At 40.5% G+C, this 23,237-nt stretch overlaps 1 protein-coding gene across 9 annotated transcripts in view; it reads left to right on the top strand.

Annotated features, from left to right (window-relative positions):
- The window catches only part of LOC115246320 (serine/threonine-protein phosphatase 2B catalytic subunit 2-like), a 130,513-nt gene that overhangs the window by 67,187 nt on the left and 40,089 nt on the right, over positions 1–23,237 (top strand). For all 9 annotated transcript variants that reach the window (XM_029825053.1, XM_029825051.1, XM_029825050.1 and 6 more), the window contains exons 3-4: positions 11,490–11,614; positions 17,948–18,059. In XM_029825053.1, the coding sequence (XP_029680913.1) occupies positions 11,490–11,614; positions 17,948–18,059 (237 nt within the window). The remainder of the gene's footprint in view (positions 1–11,489; positions 11,615–17,947; positions 18,060–23,237) is intronic.

Genomic DNA, 23,237 nt, shown 5'->3' with positions numbered 1-23,237 from the left:
GAGGGGCACACACAATTTATGTCAAAATTTTCTAGACTGGTTAAAGAAATATATTCATATCTCGATAAAAATAATTAAAAATTTTACTGTATTTTATTTTTAAAATGCATTAGATATAAAATTCAAAATATTGCTTAAAGAAGATATTTATATTATCGGCCTATGATTTTTTTATTTTCTTTATAAAATTGGAAATGCGATGTACATGTTTGGATGACACATTGTAAAAGATATTCAATAGATTGCGATTCTTCTGAGATTTTTCTTAAAAAAGACTGAGTAATGTTTCAGGTGCGTGTATAATCGACATATTTATACGAATAAAATGCATTCTTGAATAATATGAAATCACATATATTTTGTTGTGTACTCGAGAAATGATCTTTTGTATAAAAATCAGTCCGCAAAAAGCTTTTGAAGTTTGAATTCTGTCGCGAAGCGTTATTTTCTCGCGACGCTGTTCGGTCGTTACCTCCAGTATTCATCGTCCGTTGCACGCGTTTCGAGCGCTTCGCGCAATTCCACGGTCATTCGATATAAGCCCGACGGCGTTTGATTACATTTCAACCCGGCAGGGTTGATTCGGCCCTCCGCTACGCGTTCACGCAATATGGACGCGCTCGGTAGGGTGGTAAAAGGACCGCACGCTTGTGTGATGCGGTAAAGGGAAAACGACGTTGCTCGTTTTCATCAGATGCTACCCCTCGGGTATCAGTCGCTACGCAGTTTACCGTCAGCGGTTCTCATTGCCCGATCTATGTTTTTTTTTTTAAATTTTATTTTATCTTTCGTAAAAAATTTGGGGAGTCTGTGGTAGCGATATAAGAGCGTTCCAGAAGTGGATAATTTCACTTTCACATCTCATCGTCTTTCTTTTTTTGCGAAAAAAGAAGAGATTTCAAAATTTTACACACCAGCAATAGAGGCATAGAATAATGCTTTTTTTTTTACCGATGATTATTGTAGAGTCACTCTCTTTCATCGTAGATTATGCTCGCTTTATTTTCGATAATATTTACAAAAGGGTTTATAGATGTGAGAACTGATAGAAATATTATTTATGCGTTCGACGATTAAGCACACGTCGTCGTATGTCACTGAATAATAGCTCGGCGATTCCTGGATTCTGCCGACTAGAGAAATGAAAAGGGTTTAGGAGTGTCACCAAGGGTCAAGTTGATTCGCTGCGAAACGACGGAAAGGGTCGCTGAAGCGGACAGACCGTCGACAGACAACCGTGGTATTTTCCTTCGAAGGGAGAGGATCCAGGGATAATCCAGAAATTGCCATCGGTCAAACAAGGGTCCTCAGTCGCGCGGGTGATACGGCGTTATCACGTGTGAGAGATGGGTAGCTTGTTCTCTCGCCCACGTCGGATCCTCCGGAAGGGACATAAAGGGCTTGATTTAAACTCGAGGTGTAGCGCGTAATTTCAGTGATTAAGTCATGAATTTATAATGCGGCACGATCGAAACGGAGAGAGAGAGAGAGAGAGAGAGGAAGACAGGGGAAAGGGAGAGGTAGCGAGGCGAGATGCGCGCGTTACGTACTTTTCGATTCATCTATTTTTATCGCGAACAATCGTGTTCCCGCTTTGATGTGCGCGCTGTCGATGGCCACGCGTGCCTATCTTTAGCGCCGGGCTTGCACGAACTTTTCGGGAAGGGGACGGAAAGGGAGGCAGGGAGGGAGGGAGAAGAGACGCGTAACTTATTAACGGCGCGGCCCGGACGCACATTCTTGGCAAGTCATAAATCGCTCGAAATTAGATATCTCGCCACGTCGCGCGAGACGCGCGTGAATCTCTCCGTCCGGCACGCGGAGACTTGTTATGATTTAGTCTGTCGGGATCGCGGGCGGGGAATCTGATTTCGTCTCGATCGATCGTATTCCGGTCGAACGCATGCCAGGTGATTGTGAGCCTTTCGACAATTCCGCCGGTTATATTCGATTCGATAAAATTAGAGGTCCATTATCTGTTTGTTTTCCCTGCATTGTGGGTGACAAAGAATAATTATGCGATTATATCGTGTCTCGATATAACGCACGTATAAGTAATGAGAAAGTAAGGCGAGAAGTAAATCAATTATGTTTTTAATATTCTGTGAGCTTCCAATATCGATAAGTATATGCAACGATATATTAATCGGTAGGAAACTCTCTTAATAGCCTGTAATACGGGGAAAATCAAGAGGGAGATAAGAGTTTTTATGAAAAATAGGAGAAAAAGCATCTCTACGATAATTTGCTAGTAATAGGCGATTCTATATAAAACTTCAATGTAAAGTGATTAAACTTTTTTGCTAATCTTAATAAATAATTCTCCACTAGTTTCATTAGTTATTATTATATTTACGGTATAATATTATAAATTAAACAAAAAAGGCTCACTAGTATTTTTTCCCCTTATTATCAGTAGATTTCGTAAAACTGTTTTTTCCAACAAAAAATTGGAAAAGAATAGATATTCCTAATATTTACTCGTAACTAATATTAGCTATGATTATTACAGAATTTGCTTTTTTTCGCGAACTTGTGTTTACATTTAGATAAGGAAGGAATTTTTAATAGTGGAATCTATTTGGAACTTATTCCTCTCCTTCCTTCTTCTCGTCCGTAATATTCCCGGCCGCGTCGTGCGTCGTGTCGTGTCGGAAAATCAATCTGCGGACGAACTATGTCAGGCATTAACCTAGACTCCTATCGGAGCCGCATTCTCTTTTTGGCTCTCTCTCCTCTCTCTCTCTCTCTCTCTCTCTCTCTCGGATATTAATCGATTCCGCGCGCAATCCTTCGACGCGATGAGAGCCAGCCGGATTGTAGATACACATATATGATGAGCATGAATGCGCGTCCACCCACATTGACGTATACGTGACCAGACAGAAGAGCTCACACGTGTTATTGCCCGCATTTGTAGGTATTATGACGATCGCTACAGAGAGCGTGAGCGAGAGAGAGATCGAGAACGTGAATCAAGCCGAAGACCATCCGAGCGAGAACGGGAACCAGAACGGGAACGTGAACGGGAACGGGAGCGGGATCGTCGAGACGAACGAGGAGACTCCTCGCATCGCTCAAGACACTAAAAAAAAAAAAAAAGAGAGAGAGAAAAAAAAAACTCGACACGAGAGAAGCTATGGAAAGCTCGGACTTTCCGAGAGTTTGTTTTCTGACCGATACTAATTTGCTAATGTTTTAATTAAATGACTATATATACATATGGAACATCGCATACACGCGTATTTACTTATTTTTATTATTTGCTGTAGTCGTTGCGACGACTCCAGTGTATACGAGTTAATAAGTAATTTTCAATTTGCGTTTTGCTCAATGATTAACTCACATATTCATACAAATTTGTGACAGTAGAGAATGTATCTCTTTTTTCTCATCAGTAACATTTGAAATATTTTCATTGCAAAAACAGCGGCCTCTCTCGAGACGTCCGGTTCTTGTCATTATTCTGTCACGAACCGCGGAATGTTTTTTTTTTTTTACCTCAAATTTGAAAAACATCTGCAGTAGAGCGCGCGACGGTACATTAAAAGATCCCTCCAGCCGTGGACAAATTTGTAACAAGAGGATAAAAAAGCATACCAGGCATAGCCAGGAAAAATCCGAGGCCAATCATGCAATTGTTTTAAATTTCCGAGTCCGCTTTTCCCTCTCTCCCTCTCTCTCTCTCTCTCTCTCTCTCGCATAGATTGTTATTGCACACCCCTGGTCAGAAGGCAAGAAAAAATATCTAAAACTGCAACCCGTGGGAGAACGCTGCAGCACGCATTGCCCGCGGCGCTCATTCGGCCTGGGGTTTATCTTCACGGCATACAAAACACGTTCGGATTCGCGCTTTCTTCTCCCTCTCTCCGACTCTGCTCAGCGTGTTGTTTTCCCTGGCAAAGGCAGCGGTGTGTGCCGTAAAACCGCCCTCGGCGCGAGCGGCAAAAAGCGCTTGAAATTATTCATTCATTCTTTTCTGATGGAGCGTTTAGCCCTCGACACGCGATGTCACTGATGTCGAATTTAGAAATCATAGAGAAGTCCCGTTCGAAGACTAATCGATGACGCGGATGAGATTATTTTCTTTAAATCTACGCAGGAATCTTTTTTTATACACTTTTGCAGTAAAGTCATGCAATAAAATCATCTTGATTTATATTGCGCGATACAATTTTTAGGAATATATGCGGCGTTGATTAATTTTTAAACGTTGAATAGTCTGATTTATTCATCAAGCTACATTTCGGTACCTTTCGTGGCAACAGTCGTAAAATTTTGCTTAGATCTCCCCGGTCTCGTTTCGCTAAGCGTTAAGAATCACCCCAAAATGCGATGACGCGGGGTTGAATTTATGGTGTCGTACGGTCGCATAACGACGATCTTCTTCTCGAACGCGTACAATCTGCAGTTACCTACCTATCGTACGTGATAGAAATACGGAAGACTGTCCTAAGGGTACTCTCAAGGGCGGAAAATAGAAGCGCTGGAGCAGCATAAATTGTCCAAGCTACTGTACTTACAAGTTGCTTAAGCTAATTGTAAGAGTCGCTCGGGGAATTTGGCTGACATAACAGCGCATTGTGAAAACGTTTAGGTATGACTTTGATATCTAAATTGACGTTTTACGATTGACAGATAGCTCGCACTATCTTTGAAAAGAAAATTTGGAAATTATTTGAATTTTTAATTATCCGATAGAGATTAATCGATGAAATAATATAACATTATACTTCGCGAAACGTTTTAAAATGAGAAACTACTTACAGATTTTGATAAACGCATGCATTGCGAGCATATATTATTTACACGAGCTTTGCGTTTCGCTATAATGAAAGGAGTAAGCACCAGAAAGTATTTATCTTTAAATCCTCAGACTGAATAAATAAACGCGTATGCCAAGAAGATGTTTTGCGAGATTTTCGGCTCTTCAACGGCGAGAAACTAGTTCTCTTGTCGTGTAACTTAAATTGTCAGGCTGTGTCCCCGGTGTTTCATCGCCAGGGGAAAGATTTATATGATCGCGAAATAATCACGGCCGAAATAGCTCCGAGCTGCCTAGCGAGCTCGCATTCCACCATCCGCTCGATGGAGAATTCCCCAGGAGACGGTCTCTCCTCTCTTGCACGCCCGTAAATAGTCACGATTGTTTTCGGGTCCTCGATCGCGCTCTACCTGGGAATCTATTTTATTTTTTTTTCGATCTCGCTGCGAGTGTCGCGTGGACAGAAGTAAGAATATAACAGCTCGTAGCAATGTGAGAAACGCACATTTATGCTCTGCGTAATGAGCAAATCATATCCCTTACTAAGTACATCGAAGGTGATGTCTATTAGAATTTTGAAGGATAGAGGATACAAAAGCGTGTTCCATCTTTTTCTTAGATTAAAAAATTAATCTAATTTTTTCTGTATTTTCTCTTAACTTTGTCGCTTTATTTTGCCAATATTTTTTTATAAAAAAATTAGTAATTTTATAAAATGTAACATATTTCCTCTATAAAATAGATATCTTTTTTATTTATAAACAATATTTTAATATTAAATATAACAAGGAGGGAATGTTAGGAAGCATTTTAATAATTCATTCAATATAGTAGGTATGGTAAAATATATAATACGAGTTACTTTCGTTATATTTGACTTTTATTTTCTCCGTAATTGCAACATTTAGAAGAACTCTCTCCTATACCGGAACAGTTTACGAAGGTAACATAACTAGAGAGAGATGTATCTCATTTTCCGTTACGCTCCTTACTGTTTATGGTTTTGCGCGGTTGCAGCTGTCGTTATCGATAGTGCCCAGCTAACGAAGATGTATAGTCTCTCCCATGCGAGGTTGTTCCGCCGTTATATGGGTTAACGTTGCACCGTCGTGCAACGAACGGTTCTCGTCGGGTTACGATGCCGAGTTACATCCGTACGTGTTTCGAATCTCTTAATAAAGCAATCGTAAACGCCGCCCTCGCGACGAGCGTGTAAGATCCTGCAGTCCGGATCCGCCATACGAACACGCAGCGGAATAATAATGTCATTGAGAAGCGCGACACGTAAAAATCGTTCAGCTGTCGGAAATCGAATGCGATTCTCTTCTCTAAGGATCTATTCGCATTATTCGGCATCGCGTTGGAAAAGCTCTACAACATTTTCTCGCGCGATGTATTATATCAGATTATATCTAACACGATGTATTACATCTAATACCTTTGATATTCACGACGTCATTTATCAAAAATATACGAATAGCGACGCGACACGGCATTATCCATGAGAAAAATGTCTCGCATCCCCGTTCACGTTTACGTTAGAAACACCGTGTTTTCCTTCACGGAGGTATTACACTATCGCTATCGTCACACGGAGCGATCGCAAGGGTAGAGGGATGGAATGGAGGGGGAGGGGTGAGTTTACGCACCATCTTGTAGCGGCGTAAACAGCGAGCGGATCGATTTATATGCGGTTAAGTAAGTGCATTTTTATGCACCGTTTCACAGTCGAGACCGTCATCGTCGTCGTCGTCGTCGTCGTCGTCGTAGCCTTGCAGTCGGTTATTTCGTTCAACGAACATACTATGCAGTTTGCTACTTTCCCCGTGATGGATATTGCCCCTGAAACAGGGCTCGTGCTCGGAGAGACTTTGGCCGAAGAGGCTTATATTCGGTCTGCGTTATATCTATTTGACCTATATTGCGATCTATATCATAAATATAATAGCTAAAAACATGCGCACGGATGAGAAAGACCGTATATCCGTTAGAGAAGAAGTGATAAAAAGTCTATGTGACAAAAAAATGTGACAAACGCATTGTAAAGTCACACATACACACACCTATAACATGTACATAATATGTTTGTGTAAGACAATGACATCCGTCGTGTAATATTCGTGATATAAGAACCGCGATACATTTACCCGAAAAAATATCTCACCGATTCGTTACTGTCGACGAGCCGTGAATTTTACGGGCGGAATAAATTGCGAGAGAGAGAGAGAGAAAGAGAGAGAAGGAGGGTGGAGACAGAGTCACGAGCTTTTAAAAGCGCATACGCGACCATCCACGATGACGACCTTCTGCTGTTTAAACGGAAACGCCAGCAATGCTTATCGATAATCAACGAGAGCCGCATGACGAAATCCGCTTTAACGCCACAATGGGCAGACTGTTAACTGCAAACCGATTATTAAACAGCGGATAGAAATCGTCGTTGGTCGCAACTGCTTAATCGGATTAAAATAAAAATATGCAACCAATGTGGCGACCTTATTGTTCGCAGTTTACGCGAGTATGGACGCGACCCTAATCATTAAATATGCCAATTGCGAGATAAAGTTTGTCTGGTTAAACTTGTTTCAAATAATGAACGGCGCGTTTATCACACGGTGGATAGAAATGCAATAAAGAAATGGACCCAAGATGTTTTTTTCTTTTTCTTTAATTTAAATTTCAGAGAATTTAACAGAGCTGTTTTCTATATTCTCGCGAAAAGAATTAATCTCGTGGCAATCTCGTAACAATCCATAAAAGATGAGGTAATTTCTATTTTGCGGCACAATTTTGCGATGCTCTATTCATACGCGAAATTCGAGATGAATGAAGGGAGGATTGCCACCAAGTTTCCTCGGTATCACCAAAACACTTTTCCTCGTTTTATTTTATTACGAATGGGAGGAATTCCTCAACACAGACGAGAGGAAGATGAATTTCCGGAATAATATTGGAACGCTACACATAAGCGAGTAGTGAATCGGTATTCGATCAAGGCGGTGTCTCCTGGCTCCGTTTACGTCTCACGTTAACTTTGGCATGTTCTCTCGGCAATGTTAATTCGTGCTTACTTAGCGGTGATCCTTGTCGCTGCGAATATCCGTTTAATTCACTTTGTCGACCGCAAATCTCTTCTCTTATTAGCGAAACACGCGTGTCTTGTCCTTGAAGTGTATTACTCTCGGCTCCCAGAATGCGAATGCGAGTCCGCGAACTCGTAGGCACGCATCCACGTAAATCGTCTCGGGGAGTTTGAAGCTGGTTGTTAACTTTCATTACAAGGATTCGCGCAAAGCTGAAACTTGTATACTATATGCTTCGAAGCTATCTCACAGCGATGCGAAAAATGTCACCGCATGTAATGGAAAAGTCACGTATTTTCTGTCGATTTAATTCCGTAAACGCGACGATGTACGTACGTACGTTTTAACGCAACGAATATACACTCGCATCGATCCGTTCCAATGACGTGCGTGATTTAAATAATTAGATCACGATTGCACGAATACACATGAGTAGCGCTGTATAGGATATGTATACGCTGTATAAGCTCCGGTTCCTGTGAAAATTTAGTCGGCTCACGTGGCGCGTGACACACCGGCGAAAGCCACCGAGCCAATAGACTAGTGCAACGTAACATTGTTCGGTCACTGCTGGCCAAGCCGAAATTACGTTCTTGCTTCGCTCGTGACGTACCCTACAGTATCCACATGGCGAATAATTAACGCGACTCGGGGAGAGAGAGTGAGAGAAGGGGGAAAAGCCAAACCAAGCCAATACATGCGGGAATTGTCTGAAATATTTAGTCTTGGTTTGCGGCATGCGCCAGTTCTATTCGTTGCTGAAATTACTTCTTGCTATAATCCCAAGACTCTCACGTTATACTTACGACGAAAAATGCGACGCTAGATTTATGGGAATGGGAAATTAAGAGGGATCATGAGATACGAGGTTCGATCGGGAGCGCATTCGAAGATGGAAAATGTAATCCGAAAAAAACTCAGGAAGAAAAATTACACAAGTTTTTCTACAAAGATATATTTTTATCGTATTTACAAAATTAGTAGCTTGTGCAAAAAGTACGCGTGTAAAGTAAATCGATAATGTTTCTTTCAAGCAAAATATTTTCTCTTCTTGTTTGCGAAGCATCATTTATTTATACCACTACGACGTTTGCGCTCACGTCCTGTTTGCTCTTTGTAGGAAACATTAGGAATAAAAAGGAAACGAAGAGTAAGAAGGGAGAGGTACAAGTATCGCGGTGAAGGAGGGAAGAAAGGAGCGAAAACTACAGGATAAAGTTCAGTTTCTTCCCAGTCTTTTGCGATGTCTCGAGTAGCTCTCTTCCCACGCTTTTCTCGCTACTCTCTTTAAAGCACGAGATGAAGCGCCTCGGAAAATTATCTCATTTTCCGTAGGAGTCGTTAATTTGCGTAATATATACGATACGAGTATCAACGATATTATAGGATGCTTAATTAACGCAAATGCAGATGCTTAATTAACGCTCGTAGATTCGCGTGATTCTTGAGACGTGTTTTTAATTCCCCTTACAATCTTTTCGCCGGAATTTGAGCGATGAGAATTAACCATCGTAAAATCGCAAGATTCATCTTGAAACGTCGATCATTTATGGGATATTCACGGGATGTTACCGCGTCCGATATATCGCCGACTCCATCTCCCTTAGTAGTCATCTTTTACTGCCGCTTCTACACCGTTTCGTTATACGTTAATATAGTCTCGATTCAATTATCTTTATAGATCTACCACGTTGCCGTCAGCTCGCTGCCTCATATCTCGCTGCTTTACGTGCGCGACGATGTCCCAGTTCCTGGCAGCACCGACCCGTATTAACGCAAGATATATCACCGCGTGTTGAACAAAAAGCTCCGTCGATGCTATTCGTCCGCCTTTGTTCCACGATAATATTTTATGTAAACGCTGAAGCTCCCTTTCTCTCGGAAGCGAACGTTTTGTCTCCGCGTTAAAAATTTTGTAAAACCGATGGAAGAATAAAGTTCATCACGCGAGAGACACACCGGGTTATAGTCTGATGCACGTTTGAAAAGACCTATGCAAAATTTTTCAATAAACATCGAATAATGGAGAGATCGTCGTAGCTCAGGAATTTTTTAAAAATATATCAGATAGGAGATCTCGCGATTTTCCTCACTTTAGTGGATTCCGCGCGATTTTCGTGTGCGCGAGCCTAGTGTAAAGCTGGATTTTGTAAATCGCTTTTTCACTTGATTATTACACAACGGACGAGACTGCACAGTGCGGCGCATAGTTCGAAAGCGATTTTATTGGTTTGCATCTCTGTAACGAACGATATTGGAAAATGTTGCGAAAACACCGCCGTAACGTATTGCACGCGGTGAATAATAAAAATAGTTGATAGTCATAAGCCATATGATGTTATGTACGCATACACACACACACACACACACAAGCGCGCGCGCGCACACACACACACACGCGCGTGTCTATACCTCCGATAGTTTCCGCTGGATGGAGGAAAACTAAGTTTTCGTTCGTGTGCGCGAGCCTAGTGTAAAGCTGGATTTTGTAAATCGCTTTTTCACTTGATTATTACACAACGGACGAGACTGCACAGTGCGGCGCATAGTTCGAAAGCGATTTTATTGGTTTGCATCTCTGTAACGAACGATATTGGAAAATGTTGCGAAAACACCGCCGTAACGTATTGCACGCGGTGAATAATAAAAATAGTTGATAGTCATAAGCCATATGATGTTATGTACGCATACACACACACACACAAGCGCGCGCGCGCGCGCACACACACACACGCGCGTGTCTATACCTCCGATAGTTTCCGCTGGATGGAGGAAAACTAAGTTTTCGTGTTGCAATGTGTTTATGGACCTTCATTTATCGTCGTATATAATAGTTTACCGTTTTCTCTCAAGCGTGTGTCATACTTTCTTTTTGTTACTTCGCGATACATTTTTTACGTGTCTTCAAAGTTCTTTCGTCTCTTGTCTTGGCGTCCTCGTATTATTGCTAGGGTTTCAAGTTTTGAAAATATAAAAAAATACTCCACTTTGCTATTTTTATTAATAGCGACGTGTTAATGACGTTGAAATAAAAGAAATGAAGGAAAGAAATCAAAAGGAGGACAGACTTTAGTATTTTTATTTTGATGTCTGATTTTATAAGCATGCAACGATGATCAATTATTATTATAGCATCAATTGTAAATATATAATTTTGTAAAGGCAGACACAAACACAATGCGAGACAATATTGGAAACGAATAGCGAAGCGCCAAAGTAACTGCGACGTCACTTCTGGGGTCTGGTCGCTAATAGTTCTCGGTTTCGAGAGCTTGAAGTTTCCCAACGTTACCCGCTTCGTCCCGTATCCTCTACGAGACACGGGAGCGTAATTTCACTTTGAAACGTTCGCAAACAAGTTTACCGACTCTCAAGGGTCGCTAATGTCTATATATTCGACGCAAAATGCGCTTTAATCGCGCTATATTAATCGTGCGCCGGGTAATTTCGCTTTTTTTGAATGGTGCTTTTGTCTCGCGTAATTAGATGTTTCGGAGGAATATTGGCGTGTTACATGATTTGCGACGCAAAAAAGAACTTTTTGCAAATTAGTCCTTTTCTAGTTTCTCCTTTAAATTGTTCTTTCTCTCTCTCTCTCTCTCTCTTCCATCCGTCTAATTTCGATCTATCTTTGATTTCAGTATGCGGTGATATTCACGGACAGTTCTACGACCTGATGAAATTATTCGAGGTGGGCGGTCCACCTTCCTCGACCAAATATCTCTTCCTGGGCGATTACGTTGACAGGGGTTATTTCAGTATCGAGGTGAGTACGAGAGAGAAAAGGCATGTCATCAAAAATTACTTGCGACGTTCTTAATTATTAAATTGCCGCGCGAAAATGTTACATCACACAATAATAATTAAGAGTTAATCGCGTTTACAATATATCGGCTAGATATACAATGCAAATGTCAATAAAAATTTACTTTTATTCCATTTTTTGAGAAGGAAGAATAAAGCTTTACTTCGGGTATTATACGTTTAATTATCGGTAATTATACTACTTAATTATCTGACTCTGCAATTAGCGCGCGTCTCGATTAATTACTTATTAAATATTGTTGATAGTCGCGCCTGTTTATTCAACCCGAGCAGCGAAGGTGCAGAAAGCGTTTATTTTGTTAGAAGCTTGCTTTGATATCGCGATAATAACTGTCGCGAATGTCGTAATATTTAAGGGTAGATGATTAAAATTGCAATTTAATAGTCTACAAGCTTCTTGGAAAATCTCTGACTTTTAGAAGCGAGCAATTAATTATAAATACATTTTATCGACACTGTATATGTGTGATCGAAGTAACATAATTTTAGAGAAGCATTTTAAAAAAGAATCAACAAGCAATATCGTTCAGATTACTATTTTGCTCCTTCCTTTCGTTTGCTCTATTTCGAATCTTGTTTATAAAACTTGTTTCTTTGTTGAGCGTTTTTTGTTTTGCTAAATGTAGCAATCCGATATCCATTGCGACGGGTAAATATATCTTTAGATTTTCTCGAGCAAAGAATATCTATTTCGTATACGGAACGCGATAGTCAAGAAAGAAAGAAACTCTGCACACACGTGCAGAGTGCATTCGCTACGTGGAGTATTGTACTCTTTCCTGAATGCAATTTCGGAACATGCACGAATAATCAACTTCGATCCGACGCGAACGGTCTATTTAGCGAGATAAAATTTCGTCACGAACGGGTGTACGTTTCATGTCGGGTATAACGCAATATTCCCTCCGTTGCGCCACTGGAACAAGAGAATGCACGAGGGGACCTGCATCCAAGTAGCGAACGGCATCTCTCGAGTGATGCTCCTTTCGCAATCTCGTGAAATTTTTACACCGTAAAGTAACGAACAATTTCCTTTTGCAACAAATTCCGTAACCGGAAGACAGGGGAGAAACTACAAAGTTTTTTTTACTACAAGATCGTCGTAAACCGCGCGATATACAAAATGAAATTTCGTAGTGACAACGCGTACCAGATATATCTCGCGAAGGATGCAATCTCAGAGCTATATTTCTCGAGAGAAGTCGATGGTGCAATTTCGATGCTGACGGTAAAGTTCGTGAATATTTTTATCTTTTCTAGAATTTATCTGATTTTCCTCAAAGATACAAATTTTCCGTGGATTTTTCAATTTGTTCCAATTAATTTGAAATGAGAAGAACGATACACGAAAATAATTTTTAGTTATTTGAAATTTTCGTTCTTGTTTCACATTTTTGAAAACGACCATCGGTAAAATATTATTTCCAACTTGTGTAACGAAAGCCATTGGATTTTACGCAGCAATCTCTGTCGAGTGCGAAAATTTACTCGGAAAGGAATGGCGGACAATCCAATATTGTACGTGGTATTACACGTGGCGAGCTGCGCGTATCAAGGTTTAAATATATTTTCCGCGAGATACATGTTACAAGAGAGCTCGCGCACGCGCGGCAGGAGAGAGAGGGATGGCTCCTTTTAAGAAAATCTCTTGATGTATTCCACGGTTGCCGTTATTCAGATCGAGATGCGTCTTCGTGAATTCTGAATAATGCACGATGCAGCATGCCGTTTGTTACGAAACACGTATGAGTACCGTCAGATTTATAACGCACGCGAATGCCGACAGTTTAAAACCATATGTGAATAGCTGTTTCTAATCAAGAAACGGATGAATGATGGACCGAACTGGATATCATCTTTTAACATTCCCTTTAAAATCGACCAGAAATGATCTCACATGGAATAAACGTTTCTTTACATTTGAGTTATTTTTATAAATATTAAGTACGTTATTTATTCTCTCTCTATATATATATTACATTCATCGTATCTTCTTCATTAAGTTCATCCCCGATATCGTTGAACCGAAATTTTTCATTTTTGACAAATTGTCTGCTCCTTGAACTGTATAATCTCCATTTTCTCGATTCGGGGAAATTTCTCAAGACGAGCGAACAGTTCGTATCCCCCTCCTCGCCAGGAAGATAATTTTGCTAGAGTGCGCGAACAGATGCGGATTCAATCGTATTTACGATTCTCGGTGCGCGCAGCCGATCTATTCACGGGAGACACGAGACGGAGCGAAGCGGAATGCGCGCTTTTCTTATTTTACGGAACAATGCTCGGATCTCTCTTGCGAAGAAAATGGACCACCCCTCTTCCGGGCTCCCCGATTGTAAATGGCATTATAAATCGGTCGGTGCCGCGCGTGCAACCTCGTATGAAAGGGGTTTCTGTCGCGAGGAGATGCTCCTCAATCCTTCAAGGATGCTCCGTTCGGTGGCTCATGCGAAGAAAGAAGTTCGTCCCGCGTTTTAAGAGGGTAGATCCTCGAAGAGGCGTAGCCGCGCGATGCAAATACCGCAGTGATATACCTATGTGCGTGTAAATCTTACCTACATATATATGTATACGTATATGCATGGTAGCGAGCACATCGAATCTCCGTGAGATCGATACTTTCTTTATACGCGATATGCTTGGATGGCTCCTCCGCAGATCCGAAGCCTTTTCTCTGACGGCGACACGTTCGATGCGAAACTTTCGCTCCTGATCATCCGAGGAAAGTCTGTCCGGGGAAAGGGGATATAAAGGGAGGATCCGAGGGCTTAAAGAGAAGAGGCAAGCGCTGACGAGAACAGGTTCCGTCCGCCATGATTGTTCGTTTGAGAACCTTATTTCGCGTGCTCTCGAAAATCACATCCTCGTCGACAGAGAGGAAATTTCCTTCAAATTCCCTCAAGTAATTTCTCGCACTTGTAAGAAGCCTATTTTCACAGTCCACAATATGCAAGTAAATAAAATTTAAGACTATTAGAGGTTTGTCTATTAAATTCATGAATATGTCCTTTTTTTTTACTTTTTATTACATTTTTCCATTATATTTTATACAAAATTCTCATTTCAATCGTATGTAAATAATATGCACGTAGTAATTTTTTATTTAATAGTATATCTCTTTGTTGTGTTAAGAATGTCGAGTAATATACTGAAAGAGAGAGAGAGAGAGGGCAAATAGAAAATATTAAAATTATTATTAAAATTCTTGGAAATATAGCTAAGAAATTATGAAAAATGTTTACAAAGAAATAATGACGGATGCTACTGTTTCTAAATAATATAAACGTTTATGAATCGAAAAAAAGTTTTAACCGACATCTCTCTTGACTGATATTTCAATTAAAGAGTTCCAAGAGTATTTTTAATAGTGGAAATAGCCCTGGAGTATATACAGTGTACAAATACGGAAAAAATCTACTTTGATAATGATAATATCAATTTACAAGAATATGAGCGCTGTATTTTAATTTAAAAAATAATTAAGTTTTGTGTACATACACAAATGCAATTGATGGATCACGTGCACCAATCACGCAATCACCATGGAAAGAGGAAACGATGTCCGATCGGTGCTCTCGTACAACGCAAACACTCACGAGCGAGCCACGACGGAATCTGAAGGACGACACAACGACGGCCGAGTGCATTATTTCGTTACAATGCCAATGAAGGCCCTCGCGTGTAATTATAGCGATGGAGCAAGGCGAGAGAAAGAGAGAGCGAGCGAGCAACCGCTCCGTTGACTTCGCAAAGGGACGGTGGTGGAAGGGCTCTGCGAGAGGGACCGACGGTAGACAGTCGATCGGGTCAATGGGGAGAAAATAATTGACCTCGAAAGTCTAAGAAAAAAATTGCCGCCGTGGCTCCTACGGCCAGATAGGTACAAGGATTTATCCCGCAATACGGCGTCATGTAAAAATCGAAAAAACCACCGTATATCAATATCCAATCGTGACGTGATAGCATCACCACTGATCTTCCGAAGCGAGAAAGACAGAGAACATAGGGGGAAGAAAAATATCCTATATATCTGAACGTGTGACATTTCTTTACCTCTATCTCCGAGCCGCGGTGCGATATCGCTAGTTCCACGGTATTGATTTGATGCACAAAGGTTAAACGTTCTGGTCCAGCGGTTTTAATCGCAATCACATCTGCCCCATCTTACGTAAGACTAAAATATTGAAATATTTTGCAACTTTTTTTGAAAATTATACCTATACGGCTGGGGTAATCAAGAAAAAAAATGAAAAAGCTGTTTTCTCAACTGTTTCTTTTTTTTTTTTTTTGAAGGGAGGAGCAAGAATTAACTTTCCCCCCCAAAAATCTAGAAAGAATTTGTATTTTAAAAAGAATATATAAAATTATATTATTTTGCCTTTAAGTATATTGTTACGCGCATTTTTTAATTTCTTTATTTTTCCTATACTAACAATAAAATGTCAAAACGCCAGCAAGTTTTCCGCTATAAGTGGTCTGAAATTACGAATTCAGTGCTTTTTGAAAACTAAACTTTGAAACTGTTAACGAATAATAAGTTTATTCCACAGACAATTTGAGAGCTTTACTTTAGCAGTTCTTAAATTCAACATGTAATTATTGAGAGCTATCTGACATGAAGTTTGAAATACTGTGAAAAAAGTGGCAAATCAATCGCAAAAGTAGTAATCAAAATTTCGATAAAGAGAAATAGAATGAAAATTAGTAAACAAATTTGACACAAATAAGAGGAAATGGACTTTGATGGAAATTTTTAGGAATAAATCGTTTGTGTCGGGATCGAACCGTTTTCCATGATGAAAAAAATTGTTGTGAAAAAGAAACGAATGCGCGACATCTCCACAAGCGTTAATTCGCATTGTCCGTAATTAAGTCTATTTAAAACTGCCGCGTCATCCGTGATTATTAAATAGACCCGGCCAACGAGTGCGGGACAAATGTTGGCCACCTAAAAGGTCCGATGAGATCGCGGCCTGCCCAGCTCCCTTCTCCCCTCGAAACCGTACATCTAATGGAGTTGTCATTACAGCCGCCACATTCGCGAGCGAACTAATTAGCGCGCGAAATTCGCCCGAAATTCCCCGGTCCGTTCATTAGCAACGGCTCTTGCCAATTTAATGCGGGTCGGTGATTCGTGTGTTACAACGAATAATATTAATTAGCGATGCATTCGCGCGAAACACGCCTCTAACCGCGCTGATAACAGGCGATTCCCGATGATCGTTACAGCGAAAGCGTTTAAATCCTCCCGAACATTTATATCTCGTTCAGGATCGACGTGCAAATAACGCGAAGATGTATATTTTTCTACAATTTTTAAAGTTTTGTTATTATTTGTTTATTCTGTTATTTTTCTCTCAAATTTTGCGACGAGTACAGTTATTATCGTCGCGTTCGCCAAATAATTTCGCCCCAGGTTACGCATATAAACCTCGTTCACAACTACGCAATATGTTTTCATCTCGTACGCAGAATACAAGCCAAATGCAACTCGTGGCTTTCGCCACTCGATTTGTTTTCTGCGAGACGATAAAACCGACGACGGTAAGATCCCCGTTGCCAAAATGTTCATCTTTAACGCGCGCGCGCGCGCGCGCGTGCTTCATTGTAAATTATTATTAAATGGTACCGATGTTACTGAGCGAAGCTGCATGCATTTCCAGTCCAGTCTCTCCGGCTGATGCGCTGATTAATAGCGCGTTAAATTACAAAGACGATCTCGCGAGAGAAGTCCGAATGCGATGCAATCTGCTGGGCGCGCGTCGCTTGAATTCGTGTCGATGCAACATCGAACCGAGGAAGGATCTTCGTACGATCGGAGCCGAAGCTCCGATAGAGACGAGTCGATTTTGTTTCGATTTAATTACAGGATCTCGATATTGTCGAGATGCGACACAATCACAAGCCAGTTTGAATGTTTTTGTCTTTGACACGATTTATTCTCTTTCTCGTCTTCCCACTTTGTAAAGTATTTAACGTTTAAGCCGACATTGTGTGCGTACGATAAACTTACTAATTGCTTGTTGAAAGTTGTCCCTAATAATATGTATAATGCGTATTAATAAGTTTTATTAACAACTCAATTTTCTGGTGATTATAAAAGCAAACTCTAACATTGGGGAATCAAAGTACACTTAATGCTACTTAAAAGTTAGTTTTTGAGGCATATTACATTAATTATAGATCAGTTTATATATATCTGAAGGTTACGAAACGTTATGAATACATGGTGAGTTATTTGATTAACGCATACACATCCATATTTTTGTTTCAGTGCGTATTGTACCTGTGGGCGCTGAAACTGTGCCATCCCACCACACTCTTCCTCCTCAGAGGTAACCACGAGTGCCGTCATCTTACGGAATACTTCACATTTAAACAGGAATGTAAGTAATCCTCCCCTTCGCCCAAGTTGTGTACAAATTCTCGTTCTAAATGCATAATGGAAAAAAAAAGAAAAAATATTATATATATCGTATAAATGAGCCCCAGTTATGGTTATGAAAATGATAAATTATTTTTTCTCCTTATTGCTTGAAAAGTTTAAGAATAGAAAATTAAATTTCTTTCTAATGTCAAGGTTGAAATGTTCATTTTCCGCGTATTTAAATTTTTTACTCCCTCTGCGCCGCGAACGAGCCCTTTAGCCGGTCTTTTTGTTTCACATCGTAATAAGAAATTATTTCCTGTTTAATAATTCGCAACTCGGATTAAGTCATCCGCCTCGTTGGTTACGGCAATGTTGCCTGGTAAGGTGGATTAGCGAGCTCCGCGCCGTGACGAAATTTATGCGTCTCATCTACATCGCAAGCTTTCGCGTCCAACATACGCGCATGCCATAATTACAGCGGGTCTACATAACAAAGTACAGCTTTTGCGAAAGAGCCAAAAAGCTGGGTGAAAATTATGAAATCCGTTGTCTTGTAGTTCAAAGATTAACATATACACATGACGAGAGAAACATGAATTGCAATATTTATAAATTTATCTCTTATTGAAAAATATTACTCTTATTAACATAGTTACATGAACAATTATTGAAATCTGTAAAGCTACGTGTAAATATGTATATATATATATATATATATCACATAAATTAAGGTAAAAAGAACACAAATGTATTGTTTAAACATAACATGAATTATATAGTGATCGGATTAACAGAAATGTAATAAAGGTAATTTATATTGCGTCAGACTTTTTCATGTTGCTACATCTTTTTTGTCAAGCCCGTATTATTGCATGACGATTTTAACTCCGAACAATATTAATAACTCTATAATTATACGGGGCAATATATAATTATGTTAACAATATTGCATTTACGTTATCTGTATTTTCACTCTGCACAAGGAATGTTATGTTTAAATGAATGGATAAGAAAAGTGGAAAATCATGTCGCGTACATCTTGTTTAGAACTCGTAAAGGATACGTTACATGTTTCTGCTATATAATGATACATGAAGCTGTAATATCAGCTTATACCTAACCCGTGCGTTTTCTCACAATCAGACCTTCGGCTGCTTTTGTATCCCATGTACTCTCGCTTAAGAGTCGAAGCTCGTTCACAGCTGGACTTTGATATTACGTTAATCGCGCAGATCCATGTTACAGGCTTATCACGCTGTATAATTTATTAATACCCGCGAGGATGCCAAGGTCCAAAGTCGCAAGTTATTTAATATCGATATTTTATATAGCTATTCGACTCCTGCTATCCTCCTTTCGCATGTAATATGCATCGCGCATTAAGCAAATGATACACATCGGTGAAAAGATCGAACAAACAGTCGCGTTTAAGTCGAAAAACGCTGTTTTAACGTCATGATTCTTCCCCTTCAGCACGTGCATCTCTCCGGTATCTCTCGCGAAACCTTAATCTCGATCCCCGTTCAAACAGAGTCGCAGACATCGGAGCCGGGGATCCCGGCGCCCGCCCGCATCATCTCCGCGAGAAAGATCGTATTGTGCATTACGCTCTCGCCGCTCGTAATGCGTTGCCGTCAGTCGGGGGGGGGGGGGGAGGCACCTCGCAAATACTCGCAGGCTGACCTAGTATCGGACAATTTTCCGCGATCGATACACTTTTCCGCGAGACGCCGGTTTCTCGCTGCGCGAGCTCTCGGAGCTGTTGCATTCCAGCGACACGTCGGCGTGACGATGATGACGTCGACATGATTTATCGACAGGATTTGAATTCTTTTCGGATATTCACGTGTCACTGAGTCGATCATATTTAATTATAAAACAATAATTTAAAGAGATGAGCCCAAGATCTCTTTTGAATTTTTAGAACAAAATTTGTGTGTATTTTTTTTTTTTTTTTTTATATTTACGTTGCAGGTATTATTTCCCGAGTAAATTTCTCCAATGCATTAATTATAGTTTGATTATGACCATCAGACATAAATCTTGCTTAACGCTCTTGAACAGGTTCTAAATATGTTTTATGTGTTATTAATCGCTTTATATGCCCTCTCATACTCTGCTCCTATTCCTCGCATCGCCTTTATATTCCACGCTCATAGCTATATTATTAAAAAGTAAAAGCTGACTCGCGAGCGCCAACGAAACGAGGGGAACGAAAATTACACGCGCCGCAATTCTTACACAATTTGCGAGGGAAGGACGGCTTCGCCATTTGGAGAACAGAAGTTCTAATTTTCTCTTAAATGCAAAACGGCCGTGTAATGCCATTTCCGTTTGCGATATTAAGGGAAATACGCGTAAGTCGTCCCGACGAAAACTCGCTCGCGCACGCATTGTGACCCCGATCCCGCTCGCGTTTAATAATCGCAATAACCGCGAAAATCCCAACGAGCGCGAGCGCGCGCCCACATACACTATGCTTTAATCATCGTTTTAACGCGGGGATTTCGCCGTGCATTTATTGGCGACCGCGTTCGGGAGCAGCCGCAGCGGGGGCGTGCGCTCGCATATATTCTTTTTTTTTTCTTTCTCTTTTTTTTTTACAACCGCCTATTTACGCGGCCTAGTTACCTGCCGCTATTACGCTGGCATTCACGTGCCAGCCGATCGAGAAAATTGCGATTATCTCCAGCGGCTCGAGCTTTTCCTCGCGATACGAAGTTGCGATAGCACGCTCGCACAGGAGCAAGCAAGCGTCGGTAAGATTCCTTTCGTTCCCATTTTTTCTTTTTTCTTGCCTCTTTTTAACGAAAGCATCGGAAATTTAGTTCCGAGACTCGACTAAACCCTTTGCGCGTTTTTCTTTTGCATTAATTTACAACAATTGCGCGCGTTACCGTTTGTGTGCGAATTATAATGTCGAAAAAAAAAGAAAACAATTTTTAACAACTTAAATGCCATCCTCCATCGCATTTATTTAACGCAAGCATAATATCGCGGAAATGCAGTGGTTCGCGATAATATATCGCGCACAGAATATCGCATCCGACCGCATTTTCCCCGCGTTTTTGCGACACCGCACGAACATTTTTCCGCCAATTCGGGTAACAATGACGCGAGAAAAATGTAACGCGCTTAACCGTGACATATAGAGAGAAGTCCGATACCGGTATTTTTTTTGTTCCCATTTTTTTTTTTTTTTTTTTTTTTTGCCTCTTTTTAACGAAGGCATCGGAAATTTAGTTTCGAGACTCGACTAAACCCTCTGCGCGTTTTTCTTTTGCATTAATTTACAACAATTGCGCGCGTTACCGTTTGTGTGCGAATTATAATGTCGAAAAAAAAAGAAAACAATTTTTAACAACCTAAATGCCATCCTCCATCGCATTTATTTAACGCAAGCATAATATCGCGGAAATGCAGTGGTTCGCGATAATATATCGCGCACAGAATATCGCATCCGACCGCATTTTCCCCGCGTTTTTGCGACACCGCACGAACATTTTTCCGCCAATTCGGGTAACAATGACGCGAGAAAAATGTAACGCGCTTAACCGTGACATATAGAGAGAAGTCCGATACCGGTTCTATCAAGATAAATGTGCGGTTGCTCCTTGCGGTCATATATTTCGTATACCACAAATATATCATTTTTACCATCATATCACGTATAATATACGGTGATTTAACTTGGATCCCGTATGGAAATTTTACGTCAAATAGACAGAGTTGCCCACTTTAAGCGCTTTCTCCCGCTCTATTTGTTTAGCTTGTTATCTTTTATTAAATATGATATAATATACAAAAATATATTATGAATCATATATACAATCTGTTGGGATAGAAGAGATGATATTAAAAAATTCTATTTTGCTGTCAGACGTATGTAACGATAAATTTGTAGAAATTCTTTATATTATATATGTTTTTATCTCTTTTTGTGTGATTTGGAACGCGATTGTCTGGTACTTTTCTTGGCTTTGTTTCACGATATGTTACGCTGCTGGAGACCAGCGTTCGCGCTTTCTTTAGAGACCGGGCTCGAGAAATGCGTTATCCCGGGCGATCTCGTCGCTTGCGCGCGTTTCGAGCAAGAAGCCGGGACGCGCTGGCCACGTGCCAAAATAGCACGATGTCGTTTCGAAATGGACTTCGCCGCCAAAAACGATCGTTTGTCCACGAACGCGCGCGGGAGACACGAACGGGCGCGCAATTAAATCGTCGACGATTTCACCGAAACCATTTTCATCGCGATAAATACCGACGCGCATATTTTGCAGCGGCGGAAATAAAGCAAAATGCTGTCTCTACGCGAGCATCAATTGCATCCGTTGTATTGTTGATTAACGAGAGAGCTCTTCTCTGCTGAAATTATTTATTTCAATTTCTCTTTAGGAGGACTTTTAATCTTCTCTTTATAAAGATTTCGGAGGTTTCGACCCCCCCCCCATCTCGTGCAAAATTTTATATTATTTATAACTAACAAATTCACTTTACTTAATTATTAATCATTGTTTTGTCAGATTATAAAGAGTCATTTTATGCATATTTGATGACCGAGTTTCCTAAACATCTTCGAGAGCATCTTTCTTTTCCGTTTAATAATCTTCGTAGACGTGGGAGCTTCGTCCTTGGTGCGATATTACGGACATCCGTTTCGTAAAACTTCAATCTGCAATTCCAAAGAGGCTCCCACGTCCAGCAGAGTCGGGTCGTTCATTTGTGAGACCTCGCGAAGACCCTCGAGTAGCGATCCGTTTAGCTTTAGCGCCGACAAATTTTAATCCTGTCGAGGCTACTCCATTTTATTGGCAGGAAATCCTTCTCGCGCGTCACCTCGAACACCGATTCGACGAACCTCCGTCGACGTAGCAAATATATAGGGTGTCTTGCATGAGAAACTCCGAGGTCACATATCTTGGGTCGGAGACCGAGAACGATAGCTGTAAGAGAAAAAAAAAAAAAAAGAAAACAAGTAGAGTTGTGCAAATTAGAAACTTGCACATTGCTTCTTCATCATTTTATCTTACAATGCTTAAGCTGCTTTAAGCATGCGGATTTTTCAATTTTTGCTTCCTCATAGAGGAAGCTTTGTGAGCGAAATAAAAATTAAAATGATTTCTTTCACCGATCCTCACTAAATTCAACATCAAACATCCTTTAATAATACTCTATTCATGTAAAAAAATTTAAT

The sequence above is a fragment of the Formica exsecta genome, unplaced genomic scaffold (assembly GCF_003651465.1).
Source record: "Formica exsecta isolate Colony F162 unplaced genomic scaffold, ASM365146v1 scaffold1473, whole genome shotgun sequence".
Taxonomy (NCBI): domain Eukaryota; kingdom Metazoa; phylum Arthropoda; class Insecta; order Hymenoptera; family Formicidae; genus Formica; species Formica exsecta.
Note: the sequence above shows the minus strand (reverse complement) of the source record. Positions and strands in the feature narration are given on the sequence as shown.